The 21319-nt window shown below is 49.9% G+C and overlaps 2 protein-coding genes across 33 annotated transcripts in view; both read right to left on the minus strand.

Annotated features, from left to right (window-relative positions):
• The window catches only part of LOC123772853 (uncharacterized), a 603147-nt gene that overhangs the window by 332902 nt on the left and 248926 nt on the right, over nt 1-21319 (minus strand). The gene's annotated exons all lie outside the window — the stretch shown is intronic.
• Nucleotides 1-21319, minus strand: part of exd (PBX homeobox extradenticle) — a 734009-nt gene that overhangs the window by 218692 nt on the left and 493998 nt on the right. For 15 of the 32 annotated variants that reach the window (XR_011228198.1, XR_011228195.1, XR_011228192.1 and 12 more), the window contains exon 3: nt 19839-19856. The exons of the other annotated variants lie outside the window; for them this stretch is intronic. Coding sequence is in view for 5 of the 15 variants with exons in the window: in XM_069323335.1 (XP_069179436.1) it covers nt 19839-19856 (18 nt within the window). In the remaining 10 variants the exon portion in view is untranslated. The remainder of the gene's footprint in view (nt 1-19838; nt 19857-21319) is intronic. 32 annotated transcript variants of the gene reach the window in all.

Here is a 21319-nt window from a genome sequence, read left to right on the forward strand (position 1 = left end):
CAGAGTACCTGTTGCACCTCTGCTCTTCAACGGGGGTATTCTGCACATCCTGCCATGCCTCCTGGTCTCATGTGGTGTTATTTCTGTGTGCAGGTTTGGGACCAGCCCCTCTAATATCTTCCACGTGTAAATTATTATGTATCTCTCCCGCCTGCGCTCAAGAGAATACAGATTTAGGCTCTTTAGTCGGTCCCAATAGTTTAGAGGTTTTACTGAGTGGATTCTAGCAGTAAAGGATCTCTGCACGCTCTCCAGGTCAGCAATTTCTCCAGCTTTGAAAGGGGCTGTCATTGTGCAGCAGTACTCCACTCTAGAGAGCACTAGCGTCTTGAAGAGTATCATCATCGGTATAGCATCTCTAGTGTAAAAAGTTCTTGTTATCCAACCTGTCATTTTTCTTGCAGTTGTGACGGCTACTTTATTGTGTTCTTTAAAGGTAAGGTCTTCCCACATGAGTACACCCAGATCCTTTACATTGCCTTTTCGTTCTATGTTATGATTTGCCTGAGTTTTGTACCTGGTTTCCGTTTTTATATTTTCATTTTTTCCGTAGCGCATGAGCTGGAACTTATCTTCGTTAAGTCACGCTATGACATTAACACGTCACGGGGTGACATCTGTCACGGGGTGACATCTGTCACGGGGTGACATCTGTCACAGGGTGACATCTGATGTATAATTTGAAGTTGGCTTCACATCCAAGAAAATTTCCTTTGGGTTACCCAATCTTGAGTGTTTAGCGGCTCGCTGAAGACAAAGAGTCTTACTGATTCCTCAGAATTTCGCTCATGTCTTTGTTGTCATCTGTGAAAATTCCATCTCCCTTTTGCAGGAGAAAAAATATTTCGGATTTCTTCCATCCAGGCCCCCCCCCCTCCCCTTCCCCTGGCCCATACAGCCCTTCCCCTCCCATACAACCCCTCCCCACCCCCCCAGCCCCCCCCCCCCTTCATCACCGTGGTCATTCTTGCATCTTGCAATTTTCCGCTATAAACATGTCAGCGCCGACAAGGCAATGGTGCTGATGTACGGCCGTGCCTTAGTGAGCCTGCTACACTGTGGGCTCCCGCCCCTTCCCTCTCTCATATGTTGCCTCATATGTTGCCTCACTGCTCCCTCACTGCTTCCCTCCCTCATGTTGCCTCACTGCTTCCCTCCCTCATGTTGCCTCACTGCTTCCCTCCCTCATGTTGCCTCACTGCTCCCTCACTGCTTCCCTCCCTCATGTTGCCTCACTGCTTCCCTCCCTCATGTTGCCTCACTGCTTCCCTCCCTCATGTTGCCTCACCTTCCCTCCCTCATGTTGCCTCACCTTCCCTCCCTCATGTTGCCTCACTGCTTCCCTCCCTCATGTTGCCTCACTGCTTCCCTCTCTCATGTTGCCTCACTGCTTCCCTCCCTCATGTTGCCTCACCTTCCCTCCCTCATGTTGCCTCACTGCTTCCCTCCCTCATGTTGCCTCACTGCTTCCCTCCCTCATGTTGCCTCACTGCTTCCCTCTCTCATGTTGCCTCACTGCTTCCCTCCCTCATGTTGCCTCACCTTCCCTCCCTCATGTTGCCTCACTGCTTCCCTCCCTCATGTTGCCTCACTGCTTCCCTCCCTCATGTTGCCTCACCTTCCCTCCCTCATGTTGCCTCACTGCTTCCCTCCCTCATGTTGCCTCACTGCTTCCCTCCCTCATGTTGCCTCACTGCTTCCCTCTCTCATGTTGCCTCACTGCTTCCCTCCCTCATGTTGCCTCACCTTCCCTCCCTCATGTTGCCTCACTGCTTCCCTCCCTCATGTTGCCTCACCTTCCCTCCCTCATGTTGCCTCACTGCTTCCCTCCCTCATGTTGCCTCACTGCTTCCCTCCCTCATGTTGCCTCACCTTCCCTCCCTCATGTTGCCTCACTGCTTCCCTCCCTCATGTTGCCTCACCTTCCCTCCCTCATGTTGCCTCACCTTCCCTCCCTCATGTTGCCTCACTGCTTCCCTCCCTCATGTTGCCTCACCTTCCCTCCCTCATGTTGCCTCACCTTCCCTCCCTCATGTTGCCTCACTGCTTCCCTCCCTCATGTTGCCTCACCTTCCCTCCCTCATGTTGCCTCACCTTCCCTCCCTCATGTTGCCTCACTGCTTCCCTCCCTCATGTTGCCTCATATGTTGCCTCACTGCTTCCCTCCCTCACTGCTCCCTCACCTTCCCTCCCTCATGTTGCCTCACTACTCCCCCACCTTCCCTCCCTCATGTTGCCTCACTACTCCCCCACCTTCCCTCCCTCATGTTGCCTCACTACTCCCCCACCTTCCCTCCCTCATGTTGCCTCACTACTCCCCCACCTTCCCTCCCTCATGTTGCCTCACTACTCCCCCACCTTCCCTCCCTCATGTTGCCTCACTACTCCCCCACCTTCCCTCCCTCATGTTGCCTCACTACTCCCCCACCTTCCCTCCCTCATGTTGCCTCACTACTCCCCCACCTTCCCTCCCTCATGTTGCCTCACTACTCCCCCACCTTCCCTCCCTCATGTTGCATCACTACTCCCCCACCTTCCCTCCCTCATGTTGCCTCACTACTCCCCCACCTTCCCTCCCTCATGTCTCCGTGCTAAACACTTAAGTTTTATTGATCTTTGTCAATTCCTCAGAGAATTTTGTAGGTGGAGATCATGTCTCCTCTAACTCTTGAGTCTTCCAGGGACGTGAGGTTGAATTCCTGTAGCCTTTCCTTGTAACTCCTACCTCTCAGCTCTGGAACCAAATCCGGTGGCATACCTTTGAATCTTCTTTAACATTGTCTTGTATTTTTATTGGGTATGGACTCCAGGCTGAAGCTGCATACCCCAGGATTGGTCTGACGTATGCTGAATACAAGGTTCTGAATGATTCCTTATTTACCATGGTTTAGATACTCTCTTGTCCACTGGAGAATCTTACTTGGTACTCCTACCTGTTTCTCCAACTTACGAACCTGGGGTCCAGATTCACGAAGCAGTTACGCAAGCACTTACGAACCTGGGGCCAGATTCACGAAGCAGTTACGCAAGCACTTACGAACCTGGGGCCAGATTCACGAAAGCAGTTACGCAAGCACTTACGAACCTGGGGGCCAGATTCACGAAAGCAGTTACGCAAGCACTTACGAACCTGGGGGCCAGATTCACGAAGCAGTTACGCAAGCACTTACGAACCTGGGGGCCAGATTCACGAAGCAGTTACGGAAGCACTTAGGAACCTGGGGGCCAGATTCACGAAGCAGTTACGGAAGCACTTACGAACCTGTCCATCTTTTCTCAATCTTTGGCGGCTTTGTTTACAATTATTAAACAGTTAATGAGCCCCGAAGCACCAGGAGGCTGTTTATAACAATAACAACAGTTGATTGGCAAGTTTTCATGCTTGTAAACTGTTTAATAAATGTAACCAAAGCCGTCAAAGATTGAGGAAAGATGTACACGTTCGTAAGTGCTTGCGTAACTGCTTCGTGAATCTGGCCCCAGCCTCTTATAGGGTACTGTGTCAAAAGCTTTCTGGCAGTCTAAGAAAATGCAGTCTACCTATTCTACTCTTTCTTATCTAATGTTTGTCACATGGTCGTAGAATTCTATTAAACCTGTGAGGCACGATTTGGTATCCTGATTCACCACCTGACCTGATGTAGATCAGGTCAGGAGGCCTGACAAGTGATTGGACAGCGCTTCGGAATCGTAGTCCTAAGGTTCCGGGTTCGATCCCCGGTAGAGGCGGAAACAAATGGGCAGAGTTTCTTTCACGCTGATGACCCTGTTCTCAGGATCATCAGAGGTGCAAGAAACTCTGCCCATTGATTTCCGCCTCCACCGGGGGTCGAACCCGGAACCCCAGGGCTACGAATCCGAAGCGTTGTCCACTCAGCCATCAGGCCCGTGAACATTACGCCAATTTCCAAGCGGTTTAGAGCCGGCAGCGTCTGGGGTCAACAGAGGTCAAGGAGCCTCACTTCCTTCGCTGTAAGATGCAAGACAATGCCAGACGCAAGTCACCTCATTAAGGACATAACAAACAAACAAACAAACAACATGTCAGCGTCTCCAGGATGATTGATTATTATTATTTTCTACCACAGACGTGGCCGGACATTTACAATGCTAACCAGCATATATATACATTTTCTTCTGTCCTCCATGGACAGGGTTAGAGATGTGTTCAACATATAGTTCAAGGGTTTATTGAACAATCAACCACAGAAGGTGATTCGGTGCTTTTAAAATGCTAAGCTAACCTACATACGTAAATACATAGATACACAGATTTACGTACGCCCTACATAAAGTGTTAGGTGATGAAGGTGCTTTTACAAGCTCAGGTTATATAGTTACATCATATACATACATTGTATAATTGATACATTACATGGACTTGGGAACAAGTCCCATATATCATCAAGTGTTCCAGTACTCATATAGACTCCACTAGAGGAGTTTGTGATTACCTGTGGGGAGGTGAGGAAGCATCTGCTAGATTTGGACGTGACAAAGGCTATAGACCCGGATGGAATATCACCCTGGATACTAAAGGAAGGAGCAGAGGCTCTGTGTCTACCACTCCCCATTGTGTACAAGTCACTGGTAACAGGTGAACTGCCTAAAATTTGGAAGACGGCCAATGTAGTCCCAATATACAAGAAGGGTGATAGACAGGAGGCACTGAACTACAGGCCAGTGTCCCTAACCTGCATACCATGCAAGCTGATGGAGAAGATTGTACGAAAAACGCTAGTGGAACATCTGGAGCAAAAGAACTTTGTAACACAGCATCAACATGGGTTCAGGGATGGCAGGTCCTGCCTCACAGGTTTAATTGAGTTCTATGACCAAGCAACAAAAATTAGGCAAGAGAGAGAGAGGGCTGAGCAGACTGCATATTTCTGGACTGCCAGAAAGCCTTTGACACAGTACCACATAAGAGACTAGTGCACAAACTGGAGGTGCAGGCAGGAGTGAAAGGGAAGGTACTCCACTGGATAAGAGAGTACCTAAGCAACAGGACACAGCGAGTCACTGAGAGGGTTCAGGTCTCGGAGTGGCGGGGAGTCACCAGTGGAGTCCCACAGGGATCAGTCCTTGGACCTATACTGTTTCTGATATACGTAAATGATCTCCCAGAATGAATCGACTCGTTCCCCTCAATGTTTGCTGATGATGCAAAAATTATGACGAGGATCAGGACAGAGGAGGATAGTATAAGGAAAGGTTCAACAAATGGCTACTAAAGTTTAACCCAAGTAAATGTAAGGTAATGAAACTAGGAGGAGGCATTTGGAGGCCAAACACAGGATACCGAATGGGAGATGAAGTCCTTCACGAAACGGACAGAGAGAAAGATCTAGAAGATAATATCACGCCAAACCTGTCTCCTGAAGCCCACATAAAGAGAATAACGTCTGCGGCATATGCGAGGCTGGCTAACATCAGAACAGCGTTCAGGAACCTGTGTCAGGAATCATTCAGAACTCTTGTACACCACATATGTAAGACCAATCCTGGAGTATGCGGCCCCAGCATGGAGCCCGTACCTTGTCCAGCACAAGACGAAGCTGGAAAAAGTTCAGTGCCACTAAACTAGTCCCAGAACTAAGAGGCATGAGTTACGAGGAAAGGCTGCGGGAACTGCACCTTACCTGGCTGAAAGACAGAAGAGTAAGGGGAGACATGACCACAACCTACAAAATCCTCAGGGGAATCGACCGGGTAAACAAGGATGAACTATTCAACACTGGCGGGACGCGAACAAGGGGACACAGGTGGAAACTGAGTACCCACATGATCCACAGAGACGTTAGAAGGAACTTTGTCAGTGTCAGAGTAGTTAACGGATGGAATGCATTAGGCAGTGATGTGGTGGAGGCTGACTCCATATACAGTTTTAAATGTAGATATGATAGAGCCCAATAGGCTCAGGAACCTGTACACCAGTTGACTGACAGTTGAGAGGCGGGACCAAAGAGCCAGAGCTCAACCCCCACAAGCACAACTAGACGAGTACACACAGCCAATCACCACACAAGCTGCACCTCCAGAAACAACAACAACAAGTCTCGGATTAAAAACCTTGTAATGAGCCGCAAATGTTCCCAAAAACCGCAAAGTTATTCCCAGTTAGTAATGAGGTGGAGAAGTGGCGGTGATGGCGGCCGGTGCGGGGAGACCCAGCCTAATACACCGCGCCAGATAACGGATCATGTCATTACTGAACCTTTACGCTATCGTAAATAAGTGCACGCGGGCCGGGCACGGTCACCCCCCCCCCTCTACACGCGCGCACACACACACACACACACACACACACACACACACACACACACACACACACACACACACACACACACACACACACACACACAGGTTGAACAGGTTGTGGAAGCAAATACTATTCATACTTTTAAAACTAGGTATGATAGGGAAATGGGACAGGAGTCATTGCTGTAAACAACCGATAGCTAGAAAGGCGGGATCCAAGAGTCAATGCTCGATCCTGCAAGCACATATAGGTGAGTACATATAGGTGAGTACACACGCACGCGTACAGCATGTCAGAGAACCCACAAGGATGAGAGGAAACGACGAACCAGCGAGACTCGACCTGGTTTTCACCCTGAACGACTCCGACATAAGAGAAATCAGTTTTGAGGACCCAGTAGGAATGAGCGACCACAGTGTACTGGTGTTTGAGTACCTGATTGAAGAAGGGTTATTGAACTCGAGGAGGGATACCGAAACCAAAAGGTTAGCATACCGAAAGGGAAACTATGAGGAGATAAGAAAATGCCTAGCAGATATAGCATGGGAAACAGAGCTCAGGGAAAAGACGGCCCAAGATATGATAGACTACATCACGGAAAAATGCAAGGACGCAGCAAACAAGTTTGTCCCAGCCCAAAAGGAAAACAGTGAAATGAAGATGAGAAACCCATGGTTTAATCAAAGATGTAGGCTAGCTAAGCAGCAAAGTAAAAGGGCATGGAGAAACTATAGGAATAACAGGACACTGGAGAGCAGAGAAAGATACCAGAATGCCAGGAATGAATATGTCAGGATGAGAAGAGAGGCAGATAGACAATATGAAAATGACATCGCAAGCAAGGCAAAGACTCAGCCTAAATTGTTGCATAGCCACATCAGGAGAAAAACAACAGTAAAGGAACAGGTTATGAAATTAAGGATAGGGGCAGAAGGATTCACTACAAACGACAAGGAAGTGTGTGAGGAACTGAATAAGAAATTCCAGGAGGTCTTCACCTTAGAGCAAGGAGAAATCCCAGAGATAAGAGAGGGAATAGCTAACCAGGAACCACTGGAAGAGTTTGAGATTACCAGCGGGGAAGTAAGGAAGTGTTTACTAGAGTTGGATGTGACAAAGGCTATAGGCCCAGATGGAATCTCCCCTTGGATACTAAAGGAAGGAGCAGAAGAACTGTGCCTGCCACTCTCCATGGTGTATAACAAATCACTGGCAACAGGGGAACTGCCAGAAATTTGGAAAGCAGCTATCGTAGTCCCGATATACAAGAAAGGGGATAGACAGGAGGCACTGAATTACAGGCCAGTGTCCCTAACCTGCATACCATGCAAGATGATGGAGAAGATTGTGCGAAGAAAGCTAGTGGAGCATCTGGGGCGAAAGAACTTTGTAATACAGCATCAACATGGATTCAGAGATGGCAGGTCCTGCCTCACAGGGTTACTTGAATTCTACGACCAGGCAACAAAAATAAGGCAAGAAAGAGAAGGGTGGGCAGACTGCATATTTTTGGATTGTCAGAAAGCCTTTGATACAATGCCACACAAGAGGCTAGTGAAAAAACTGGAGATGCAGGCTGGAGTGAAAGGGAAGGTACTCCGTTGATAGAGGAGTACCTAAGTAACAGGAGACAACGAGTCAGTGTGAGGGGTGAGGTCTCAGATTGGCGAGATGTTACGAGTGGAGTCCCGCAGGGGTCAGTCCTTGGACCTATACTGTTTCTGATATATGTAAATGATCTTCCAGAGGGTATAGATTCGTTCCTCTCAATGTTTGCCGATGATGCAAAAATTATGAGGAGGATTGAAACTGAGGACGATAGTAGGAGGCTACAAGATGACCTAGACAGACTGAGTGAATGGTCCAACAAATGGCTGTTGAAGTTCAACCCGAGTAAATGCAAAGTAATGAAACTAGGCAGTGGAAATAGGAGGCCAGACACAGGATACAGAATAGGAGATGAAGTACTTAATGAAACGAACAGAGAGAAAGATCTAGGAGTTGATATCACACCAAACCTGTCTCCTGAAGCCCACATAAAAAGAATAACGTCTGCGGCATATGCGAGGCTGGCTAACATCAGAACAGCGTTCAGGAACCTGTGTCAGGAATCATTCAGAATCTTGTACACCACATATGTAAGACCAATCCTGGAGTATGCGGCCCCAGCATGGAGCCCGTACCTTGTCAAGCACAAGGCGAAGCTGGAAAAAGTCCAAAGGTATGCCACTAGACTAGTCCCAGAACTAAGAGGCATGAGTTACGAGGAAAGGCTGCGGGAAATGTACCTTACGACACTGGAAGACAGAAGAGTAAGGGGAGACATGATCACAACCTACAAAATCCTCAGAGGAATCGACCGGGTAAACAACGATAAACTATTCAACACTGGTGGGACGCGAACAAGGGGACACAGGTGGAAGCTGAGTACCCAAATGAGCCACAGAGACGTTAGAAGGAACTTTTTCAGTGTCAGAGTAGTTAACGGATGGAATGCATTAGGCAGTGATGTGGTGGAGGCTGACTCCATACACAGTTTTAAATGTAGATATGATAGAGCCCAATAGGCTCAGGAATCTGTACACCAGTTGATTGACAGTTGAGAGGAGGGACCAAAGAGCCAAAGCTCAACCCCCGCAAGCACAAATAGGTGAGTACTTACACACACACACACACACACACACACACACACACACACACACACACACACACACACACACACACACACACCCACACACCCACACACACACACCCACACACACACACACACACACACACACACACACACACACACACACACACACACACACACACACACACAAGAGTGAGTGAGTGAGAAAGAGTGAGTGAAGCAGATCCTGACATAGTTGCAATTGTGGAAACTAAAATTAATGACATGATCTCAGATGCAATCTTTCCTGAAGGGTACCAGGTGATACGAAAAGAGAGGACACAGAGACAGGGAGGGGGAGTAGCACTCCTAATAAAGCGGAAATGGAAGTTTGAAGACCTGGGAAATCGAGTTACCAATGAGTGCACAAGCTTCATACATGGAACTCTGACAGTAGATGGGAGGAAGATTGTGATCCTGGTAATCTACAATCCCCCACCAAACAGTAGAAGACCCAGGCAGGAGTATGATGACAACAACAAAGCATGTATAGATGAACTGCAGAAGGCAGCAACACTAGCCCACAGAATGAGAGCGAAGCTGCTGATCATGGGGGACCTAAATCATGGAGAGATAAATTGGGAATCAAGGAATCCCCATGGAGGGGACGAAACGTGGGGAGCAAAATTAGTAGATGTTATAGACAGGAATTTCCTGACACAACATGTGAAGGAAGACACAAGGGAAAGAGGAGGAGATGCACCGAGCCTATTAGACCTGATTTTCACCCAGAACGTAGAAGATATCGAGAATTTAGAGCATGAAATACCTCTAGGGGCCAGTGACCATTGTGTCCTAGTCTTTGACTACATGATGGAATTCAAACTTATGACCATGGGACAAGAGATCTGGAAAAGGAGAGTTGACTACAGGAAAGGGGACTATATGAGGATAAGGGACTATCTGGGTGAAGTGCAGTGGGAGGAAGAAATTAGAGGAAAAACAGTCCAAGATATGATGGACCTAGTCATACAGAAATGCCAGGAGGCCGAAGAGAGATTTATACCAACGGTAAAGGGAAAAAATAAGAAGGAATATAATAACCCATGGTTTAATAGACAGTGTCAGGAAGCAAAAATGGCCAGCAGGCGGGAGTGGAGGAAGTACAGAAGACAAAGAACAGAGGACAACAGAAGCAGATACAACAGAGCTAGGAACGATTACATTAACATAAGACGAACATCGGAAAGGGACTATGAGAACGATATTGCAATCAAAGCGAAAAAACAACCTAAGTTACTACACAGTCATATAAGAAGAAAAATGTCGGTGAACGACCAAGTGACAAGACTAAGGAAGACAGAGGGGGCATATACTGAAAGTGACAAGGAAATCTGCGAGGCACTGAATGCCAGTTTCCATGGAGTGTTCACTACCGAGCCTGAGCAGCTCCCATTGTTGGAAGGGGTTACCCTAGATGAAAGACTATCAGATATAGAGGTGACAGCAGAGGAGGTAATGAAACAGTTGACAACTCTAGATGCAACTAAAGCAGTTGGACCAGACAAAGTATCACCGTTGATACTAAAAGAAGCAGCACAGGCCCTCAGCGTGCCTCTGGCAATGATCTTTAATGAGTCACTTATGTCAGGAGAATTGCCCAGTTGCTGGAAGAAGGCAAATGTCGTGCCGATCTTCAAGAAAGGAGATAGGGAGGAGGCACTTAACTACAGACCTGTATCACTGACAAGCATCCCCTGTAAAATACTGGAAAGAATAATTAGGCTGCGACTGGTTGCACACCTGGAGAACATTAGGTTTGTGAACAAACATCAACATGGGTTCTGGACAGGGAAATCGTGCCTAACAAACCTTCTGGAATTCTATGATAAAATAACGAGGATAAGACAGGACAGAGATGGTTGGGCAGACTGCATATTTCTGGACTGCCAAAAAGCCTTTGATACAGTACCGCACATGAGACTGCTGTTCAAGCTCGAGAGGCAGGCGGGGGTGGGGGGAAAGGTCCTAGAATGGATAAGGAACTACCTAACAGGAAGGAGCCAAAGAGTTACGGTAAGGGGCGAGAAGTCGGACTGGCGAACAGTAACAAGTGGAGTACCACAAGGATCGGTGCTGGGACCAATTCTATTTCTTGTATATGTTAACGACATGTTTACAGGCGTAGAGTCCTACATGTCGATGTTTGCGGATGATGCAAAGTTGATGAGAAGAGTTGTGACAGATGAGGATTGCAGGATCCTCCAAGAGGACCTGAACAGATTGCAGAGATGGTCAGAGAAATGGCTACTAGAATTCAACACGAGCAAATGTAAAGTTATGGAAATGGGACTAGGAGATAGGAGACCAAAGGGACAGTACACAATGAAGGGGAACAGCCTACCTGTAACGACGCGTGAAAGAGACCTGGGGGTGGACGTAACACCTAATCTATCTCCTGAGGCACATATTAATAGGATAACGACAGCAGCGTACTCTACACTGGCAAAAGTTAGAACATCATTCAGAAACCTAAGTAAGGAGGCATTTAGGGCGCTTTACACTGCCTACGTAAGGCCAGTCTTAGAGTATGCCGCCTCATCATGGAGTCCCCATCTGAAGAAGCATATAATGAAACTGGAAAAGGTTCAGAGGTTTGCAACGAGACTCGTCCCAGAGCTACGAGGGATGGGGTATGAAGAGCGCCTGAGGGAACTGTGCCTTACGACACTAGAAAGAAGAAGGGAGAGGGGGGACATGATAGGAACGTATAAGATACTCAGAGGAATTGACAGAGTGGACATAGACGAAATGTTCACACGGAATAGTAACAGAACGAGAGGACATGGATGGAAGCTTGAAACTCAGATGAGTCACAGAGATGTTAGGAAGTTTTCTTTTAGCGTGAGAGTAGTGGGGAAATGGAATGCACTTCAGGAACAGGTTGTGGAAGCAAATACTATTCATAATTTTAAAACCAGGTATGATAGGGAAACGGGACAGGAGTCATTGCTGTAAACAACCGATGCTCGAAAGGCGGGATCCAAGAGTCAATGCTCGATCCTGCAAGCACATATAGGTGAGTACATATAGGTGAGTACACACACACACACACACACACACGGACGGTTGCTACACCTACACCGCTCAACAATGGCATTTAAGGTACTTGGAAGCGTACTGACGGAGACAGATTGAGAGACGGAGTGTTCATTAGCACCCTTTCCCCGGCCAGGTGTGACACCCCTCCACCAAAACCCCACACGACCCCCACCCCCCACAACACCTCCCCCCCCACCCACACCCCCCCTTTCAAGACCCAGGGACCCCAGTCCCAGGGACTTACTGTTACGACTCTTCCCATGCGGCCATTACATGCAGGGACCTCCTAGTCACAAGACCTGTAACTTCCCGTTTTCTTTGCCTCATGTACCCTGATACTGAGGAAATTATAACGTCCCCACTCTTCCTTCCTCATATTTAATACCGTTGTTACCGCTCTCTGTACTTCCCTTCTGGTTGATGGGGTTCTGGGAGTTGTTCTACTGTTCAAGCCCGGCCCGAGGCCAGGCGCGACTTGTGAGAGTTTGGTCCACCAGGCTGTTGCTTGGAGCGGCCCGCAGGCCCACATACCCACCACAGCCCGGCCCGAGGCCAGGCTTGACTTGTGAGAGTTTGGTCCACCAGGCTGTTGCTTGGAGCGGCCCGCAGGCCCACATACCCACCACAGTCCGGCCCGAGGCCAGGCTTGACTTGTGAGAGTTTGGTCCACCAGGCTGTTGCTTGGAGCGGCCCGCAGGCCCACATACCCACCACAGCCCGGCCCGAGGCCAGGCTTGACTTGTGAGAGTTTGGTCCACCAGGCTGTTGCTTGGAGCGGCCCGCAGGCCCACATACCCACCACAGCCCGGCCCGAGGCCAGGCTTGACTTGTGAGAGTTTGGTCCACCAGGCTGTTGCTTGGAGCGGCCCGCAGGCCCACATACCCACCACAGCCCGGCCCGAGGCCAGGCGCGACTTGTGAGAGTTTGGTCCACCAGGCTGTTGCTTGGAGCGGCCCGCAGGCCCACATACCCACCACAGCCCGGCCCGAGGCCAGGCTTGACTTGTGAGAGTTTGGTCCACCAGGCTGTTGCTTGGAGCGGCCCGCAGGCCCACATACCCACCACAGCCTGGTTGATCCGGCACTTATTTTAGAAAGCAATCTAGGCCTCACACTGTCGTGTAGTGGTGGCACCTTTGGACGGTGTTGGTTAACAGGAAAGTGCTTATTATCCTGGTTTTCCTTCGTGTTGGTACGAGTTGTCAACACTTATCATGGGCACAGTTTCTGATGCTCCTGTTCACCTAGCAGTAAATAGATACCTGGGAATTAGGCAGCTGCTACGGGCTGCTTCCTGGAGACGCCTGTGAGAGGAGAGAGGGACAGATGGAGCAAGAGAGAGCGAGAGAGCGAGAGAGCGAGAGAGAGAGAGAGAGAGAGAGAGAGAGAGAGAGAGAGAGAGAGAGAGAGAGAGAGAGAGAAAGAGAGAGAAAGAGAGAGAAAGAGAGAGAAAGAGAGAGAAAGAGAGAAAGAGAGAGAAAGAGAGAGAAAGAGAGAAAGAGAGAGAAAGAGAGAGAGAGAGAGAGAGAGAGAGAGAGAGAGAGAGAGAGAGAGAGAGAGAGAGAGAGAGAGAGAGAGAGAGAGAGAGCTAGAGAGAGCTAGAGAGAGAGCTAGAGAGAGAGCTAGAGAGAGAGAGGAAGAGAGAGAACAAGAGAGTGGTAGAGCCAGCAGCAGGAGCAGCGTGCTGGTAGGGACCATTGCCGGAGCTGTCAGGGGCAGGAGGAGTTACTGGCAGGAGCCGCCAAGGTCCACACTCCAGGAAGGTTACGGCCCAGATAGCGTAGTGCTCCCCCGACCTCCTCACAAACACTCCCACAACCCCACCTTCCGTCTCTCACAACCCCTCACACAGCCCTCACACAACCCCTCACACAGCCCCTCACACAGCCCCTCACACAGCCCCTCACACAGCCCCTCACACAACCCCTCACACAACCCCTCACACAACCCCTCACACAGCCCCTCACACAGCCCCTCACACAACCCTCACACAACCCCTCACACAGCCCCTCACACAGCCCCTCACACAACCCCTCACACAGCCCCTCACACAACCCTCACACAACCCCTCACACAACCCTCACACAGCCCCTCACACAACCCCTCACACAACCCTCACACAGCCCCTCACACAACCCCTCACACAACCCCTCACACAGCCCCTCACACAACCCCTCACACAACCCCTCACACAGCCCCTCACACACCCCTCACACAACCCTCACACAACCCCTCACACAACCCTCACACAGCCCCTCACACAACCCTCACACAACCCCTAACACAACCCCTCACACAACCCTCACACAGCCCCTCACACAACCCCTCACACAACCCTCACACAGCCTCTCACACAGCCCCTCACACAACCCTCACACAACCCCTCACACAGCCCCTCACACAACCCCTCACACAGCCCCTCACACAACCCTCACACAGCCCCTCACACAACCCCTCACACAGCCCCTCACACAACCCCTCACACAACCCCTCACACAGCCCCTCACACAGCCCCTCACACAGCCCCTCACACAGCCCCTCACACAACCCCTCACACAACCCCTCACACAGCCCCTCACACAACCCTCACACAGCCCCTCACACAACCCCTCACACAACCCCTCACACAGCCCCTCACACAGCCCCTCACACAACCCCTCACACAACCCTCACACAACCCTCACACAACCCTCACACAGCCCCTCACACAATCCCTCACACAATCCCTCACACAACCCCTCACACAACCCTCACACAACCCCTCACACAACCTCTCACCCCACTAAACTACCCCTAGGTAGTTAACTCGAGTTTAAACTACTCCAAACTACCCCTACATAGTTAACTCTCTAGTTTAAACTACTCTAAACTACCCCTATGTAGTTAACTCTCTAGATTAAACTACTCTAAACTACACCTATGTAGTTAACTCTCTAGATTAAACTACTCTAAACTACACCTATGTAGTTAACTCTCTAGTTTAAACTACTCTAAACTACACCTATGTAGTTAACTCTCTAGATTAAACTACTCTAAACTACACCTATGTAGTTAACTCTCTAGATTAAACTACTCTAAACTACACCTATGTAGTTAACTCTCTAGTTTAAACTACTCTAAACTACCCCTTTGTAGTTAACACTCTAGTTTAAACTACTCTGAATAGCATCACCATTATCTCTAAAATAATAGCGGTAAAAATAACGAATTATATCAGTGGTTGACCTCCATTACTTGTTGACAACAGTTGCCCGCCGTCAACTGCTAGTTAGTTACGCCACAAACACAAGTGACGAAAGCCAAACAGCTTTTTTTATAGGCGCGGTTCGTGACGAGGGGCCGTCCGCCCCCCATACCTCCCCGACATTAATCACTTTCCCGGTAATCAAATATGGAGCCGCAGATGACAAAAACATTCCGTCTGGTCAGGCAGGCAGCGCTGGTAGGTCAATATTTGCGGGTTTCAGGGGGCACCACGACCTAACCTGACCTACTACCCACACACACAAACTCCCACACGACCTGCAAGCGTGGGGCAGGGTTGCTGCGGTCACCACAGGGGTCAATAATTGACGGTATTGGGCAGCGCCACTCATCCTGTGAGTGGACACACCACCATAGTGACAGTATTGGGCAGCGCCACTCATCCTGTGAGTGGACACACCACCATAGTGACAGTATTGGGCAGCGCCACTCATCCTGTGAGTGGACACACCACCATAATGACCGTATTGGGCAGCGCCACTCATCCTGTGAGTAGACACACCGCCATAGTGACAGTATTGGGCAGCGCCACTCATCCTGTGAGTGGACACACCGCCATAGTGACAGTATTGGGCAGCGCCACTCATCCTGTGAGTGGACACACCGCCATAGTGACAATATTGGGCAGCGCCACTCATCCTGTGAATGGACACACCGCCATAGTGACAGTATTGGGCAGCGCCACTCATCCTGTGAGTGGACACACCGCCATAGTGACAGTATTGGGCAGCGTCACTCATCCTGTGAGTGGACACACCACCATAGTGACAGTATTGGGCAGCGCCACTCATCCTGTGAGTGGACACACTGCCATAGTGACAGTATTGGGCAGCGCCACTCATCCTGTGAGTGGACACACCACCATAATGACAGTATTGGGCAGCGCCACTCATCCTGTGAGTAGACACACCGCCATAGTGACAGTATTGGGCAGCGCCACTCATCCTGTGAGTGGACACACCGCCATAGTGACAGTATTGGGCAGCGCCACTCATCCTGTGAGTGGACACACCGCCATAGTGACTGTATTGGGCAGCGTCACTCATCCTGTGAGTGGACACATCGCCATAGTGACAGTATTGGGCAGCGCCACTCATCCTGTGAGTGAACACACCGCCATAGTGACAGTATTGGGCAGCGCCACTCATCCTGTGAGTGGACACTCCACCATAGTGACAGTATTGGGCAGCGTCACTCATCCTGTGAGTGAACACACCGCCATAGTGACAGTATTGGGCAGCGCCACTCATCCTGTGAGTGGACACTCCACCATAGTGACAGTATTGGGCAGCGTCACTCATCCTGTGAGTGGACACACCACCATAGTGACAGTATTGGGCAGCGTCACTCATCCTGTGAGTGGACACACCGCCATAGTGACAGTATTGGGCAGCGTCACTCATCCTGTGAGTGGACACATCGCCATAGTGACAGTATTGGGCAGCGCCACTCATCCTGTGAGTGGACACTCCACCATAGTGACAGTATTGGGCAGCGCCACTCATCCTGTGAGTGGACACACCGCCATAGTGACAGTATTGGGCAGCGCCACTCATCCTGTGAGTGGACACATCGCCATAGTGACAGTATTGGGCAGCGCCACTCATCCTGTAAGTGGACACTCCACCATAGTGACAGTATTGGGCAGCGTCACTCATCCTGTGAGTGGACACACCGCCATAGTGACAGTATTGGGCAGCGCCACTCATCCTGTGAGTGGACACACCGCCATAGTGACAGTATTGGGCAGCGTCACTCATCCTGTGAGTGGACACACCGCCATAGTGACAGTATTGGGCAGCGCCACTCATCCTGTGAGTGGACACACCGCCATAGTGACAGTATTGGGCAGCACCACTCATCCTGTGAGTGGACACACCGCCATAGTGACAGTATTGGGCAGCGCTACTCATCCTGTGAGTGGACACACCACCATAGTGACAGTATTGGGCAGCGTCACTCATCCTGTGAGTGAACACACCGCCATAGTGACAGTATTGGGCAGCGTCACTCATCCTGTGAGTGGACACACCGCCATAGTGACAGTATTGGGCAGCGCCACTCATCCTGTGAGTGGACACACCGCCATAGTGACAGTATTGGGCAGCGTCACTCATCTTGTGAGTGAACACACCGCCATAGCAGCATGTACAACACTCCCCAATAGGAAGAAAACCAGCTGGGTTGTTCATCCTGTCACTTGTACCCAGACACAGCTGGGACTTGCTTAACTGTCTCAAGTGAACAGACTGTAAAAAAACGCTTCAACACCGCACACCACTCATGTTTACGCTATCGTAGGCTTTACGCTATCGTTGGGTTTACAAGTTAAGAAAATGCACCACAGGGGTGATAGCGATGCCCAATAAACTCGCCCCTCGAAGCAAAATGTAATTTTAAATCACGATAGCGAGGTATATGCTTGGTCAATACCCACCCCAGCACAAGCTAGCGTGCCCCAAGAGAGGTGGGTGCCACGGGGCAGGCAGCAGTGCCAATGGTCAGCCAGGCGGGCACTCCTGAGTGCCACAGCTCTCTTGCCTGGTGCCTCGTACCCGGTGATCAATCACCCTAGATGTTGTCAAGGTGTCGGAAGCTGTCAAGTGAGGGCCAAGCTGTCCTCACCACCGCCATATTTGCCTGATGTGTTTTCGAGTAACCGAACCCCCCCCCACCCATCCCCCCCGCCCACATAGCGTCCCCTCCTCCCTCCCCCACCTACTCCTCGCGTGTCAAGAACCACCCAATCCACCCGGACAACATAGGAACTCTTGAACAACCTGGGTGAGAATGCAACGCAAGTGGTGGGGGGGGGGGTGCAGCAGAGGGGAGAGGGGGGGACGTAGCAGGGGGGGGGGGAGGAGAGTGAGGTGGGGGGTGGGGGGAGGGGTGGTACAGATAGGCCAATCTCTCAAACCTCTCAGAGTGTCGACGTGTTCCGACACCTAACATGGCCGCCGAATTAGTGGTGTCAGGCTAGGTGATCGATCATGGCCTGATGGCACCCCGCTCCCCCCTGCGACCTGATGGGGGCCACTCACAACCTGGCACCACTCTCCCCCTCCCCCCCATACCCCCACCCCTGCGACCTTGCAGAGCAGAATACCCCCGTTGAAGAGCAGAGGTGCAATAGGTACTTTCAGAGAGAACTCTACTGAGAGATCTCAGTTTTCTGTCGAACAGAACACAAAAGAGTAACAGTCAACCATATAAAATCGAGTCCAAGCGCAGTTAGAAGCTCAGTACCTCAAGGTACAGTCCTTGCACCACTGCTGTTCCTTATTCTCATATCAGATATAGACTCAAATTCAAGTCACAGCTTCGTGTCATCCTTTGCAGATGACACAAAAATCAGCATGAAAATTACCTCTGCTGAACACATTGAAAAACTACAAGCAGATATTAATAAAGTTTTCGACTGGGCAGCAGACAATAACATGATGTTTAACAGTGATAAATTCCAGGTACTCAGGTACGGTAAAAATGAGAACCTTAAACATAATACAGGGTACAAAACACAATCAAATCTGCCCATAGTTGGAAAGCAGCATGTCAAGGATTTGGGAATAATGATGTCTGACGACCTAACGTTTAGGGAGCATAACCAAGCAAATATTGCGTCAGCCAGAAAAATGATAGGATGGATTACGAGAACTTCCAAATCCAGGGATCCCATCACAATGGTTGTACTCTTCAAGTCACTTGTGTTGTCCCGTCTTGAGTACTGCTCAGTACTCACTTCCCCCTTCAGAGCAGGAGAGATTGCTGAAATAGAGGGAATACAGAGAACATATACGGCACGCATAGACGAGATAAAACACCTAAATTATTGGGATCGTCTCAAAGCTCTCCAAATGTACTCACAAGAAAGGAGACGAGAGAGATACCAAATAATATACACGTGGAAAATACTGGAGGGCCAGGTCCCAAATCTACACAGTAAAATAACAACATACTGGAGTGAACGATATGGAAGAAAATGCAGAATAGAACCAGTGAAGAGCAGAGGTGCCATAGGCACAATCAGAGAACACTGTATAAACATCAGAGGTCCAGTGAAGAGCAGAGGTGCCATAGGCACAATCAGAGAACACTGTATAAACATCAGAGGTCCAGTGAAGAGCAGAGGCGCCATAGGCACAATCAGAGAACACTGTATAAACATCAGAGGTCCAGTGAAGAGCAGAGGTGCCATAGGCACAATCAGAGAACACTGTATAAACATCAGAGGTCCAGTGAAGAGTAGAGGTGCCATAGGCACAATCAGAGAACACTGTATAAACATCAGAGGTCCAGTGAAGAGCAGAGGTGCCATAGGGACAATCAGAGAACACTGTATAAACATCAGAGGTCCAGTGAAGAGCAGAGGTGCCATAGGCACAATCAGAGAACACTGTATAAACATCAGAGGTCCGCGGTTGTTCAACGTCCTCCCAGCGAGTATAAGAAATATTGCCGGAACTCATGCCTCTGTTCACCCAGGGGGAGGGGGTCTTGGCATCAATTACATACGGAGTTATTAATATATTTCAAATGAATAATGAATGGAGGAGGCATTACCTCCGACCATCCAAGCTGTGGTGGGCGGGGTTTAGTCACCTGGCAAGCAGGATAGGCCTAAAAAGAAAGGGAAAGTTTGGCATTAGCATACAAACGAACACTCAGCTCTACATTACTCCTTAGGCAATGTTGCACTAATAAGCCCCTGTCACAGGCGAAAAGCCCCTGTGACAGGCGACAAGCCCCTGTCACAGGCGACAAGCCCCTGTCACAGGCGACAAGCCCCTGTCACAGGCGACAAGCCCCTGTCACAGGCGACAAGCCCCTGTCACAGGCGACAAGCCCCTGTCACAGGCGACAAGCCCCTGTCACAGGCGACAAGCCCCTGTCACAGGCGACAAGCCCCTGTCACACGTGACAAGCCCCTGTCACACGCGACAAGCCCCTGTCACACGCGACAAGCCCCTGTCACAGGCGACAAGCCCCTGTCACACGTGACAAGCCCCTGTCACAGGCGACAAGCCCCTGTCAAAGGTGACAAGCCCCTGTCAAAGGTGACAAGCCCCTGTCACAGGCGACAAGCCCCTGTCACAGGCGACAAGCCCCTGTCACAGGCGACAAGCCCCTGTCACAGGCGACAAGCCCCTGTCACAGGCGACAAGCCCCTGTCACAGGCGACAAGCCCCTGTCACAGGCGACAAGCCCCTGTCACAGGCGACAAGCCCCTGTCACAGGCGACAAGCCCCTGTCACAGTCGACAAGCCCCTGTCACAGGCGACAAGCCCCTGTCACAGGCGACAAGCCCCTGTCACAAGTGACAAGCCCCTGTCACAAGCGACAAGCCCCTGTCACAAGCGACAAGCCCCTGTCACAAGCGACAAGCCCCTGTCACAGGCGACAAGCCCCTGTCACAGGCGACAAGCCCCTGTCACAGGCGACAAGCCCCTGTCACAGGCGACAAGCCCCTGTCACAGGCGACAAGCCCCTGTCACAGGCGACAAGCCCCTGTCACAAGCGACAAGCCCCTGTCACAAGCGACAAGCCCCTGTCACAAGCGACAAGCCCCTGTCACAAGCGACAAGCCCCTGTCACAAGTGACAAGCCTCTGTCAAGTCATAAACATACTGTCAAAACTACTCACCGTTTGAGACGTGTCGCGATAATCACATACACGAAATATATTTTTCTATATTTTTTAATCTATACATCTTTCCTCCACCGCCTCAGTTTGTATATATTAAACAGTCACTCACTAACCCCCTTCAGAGCAGGAGAGATTGCTGAAATACAGGGAATACATAGAACATACACGGCATACATAGACGCGATAAAGCATCTTAAATTATTGGGATCGTCTGAAAGCTCTCAAAATATACTCTTTGGGAAGTACACGAGAAAGGTATCAAATAATATATACATGGAAGATACTTGAAGGCCAGGTCCCCAGAAATTCACCCCCACACCCAAATTTCCACGGTAGAATAACAACATATTGGAACAAAAAATACGGAAGGAAATGCAGAATAGAACCAGTGAAAAGTAAAGTTGGCATATTGATAAATCAACTTTATTTAACAATA

This window comes from Procambarus clarkii, chromosome 12, assembly GCF_040958095.1.
Source record: "Procambarus clarkii isolate CNS0578487 chromosome 12, FALCON_Pclarkii_2.0, whole genome shotgun sequence".
Classification (NCBI taxonomy): Eukaryota; Metazoa; Arthropoda; class Malacostraca; order Decapoda; family Cambaridae; genus Procambarus; species Procambarus clarkii.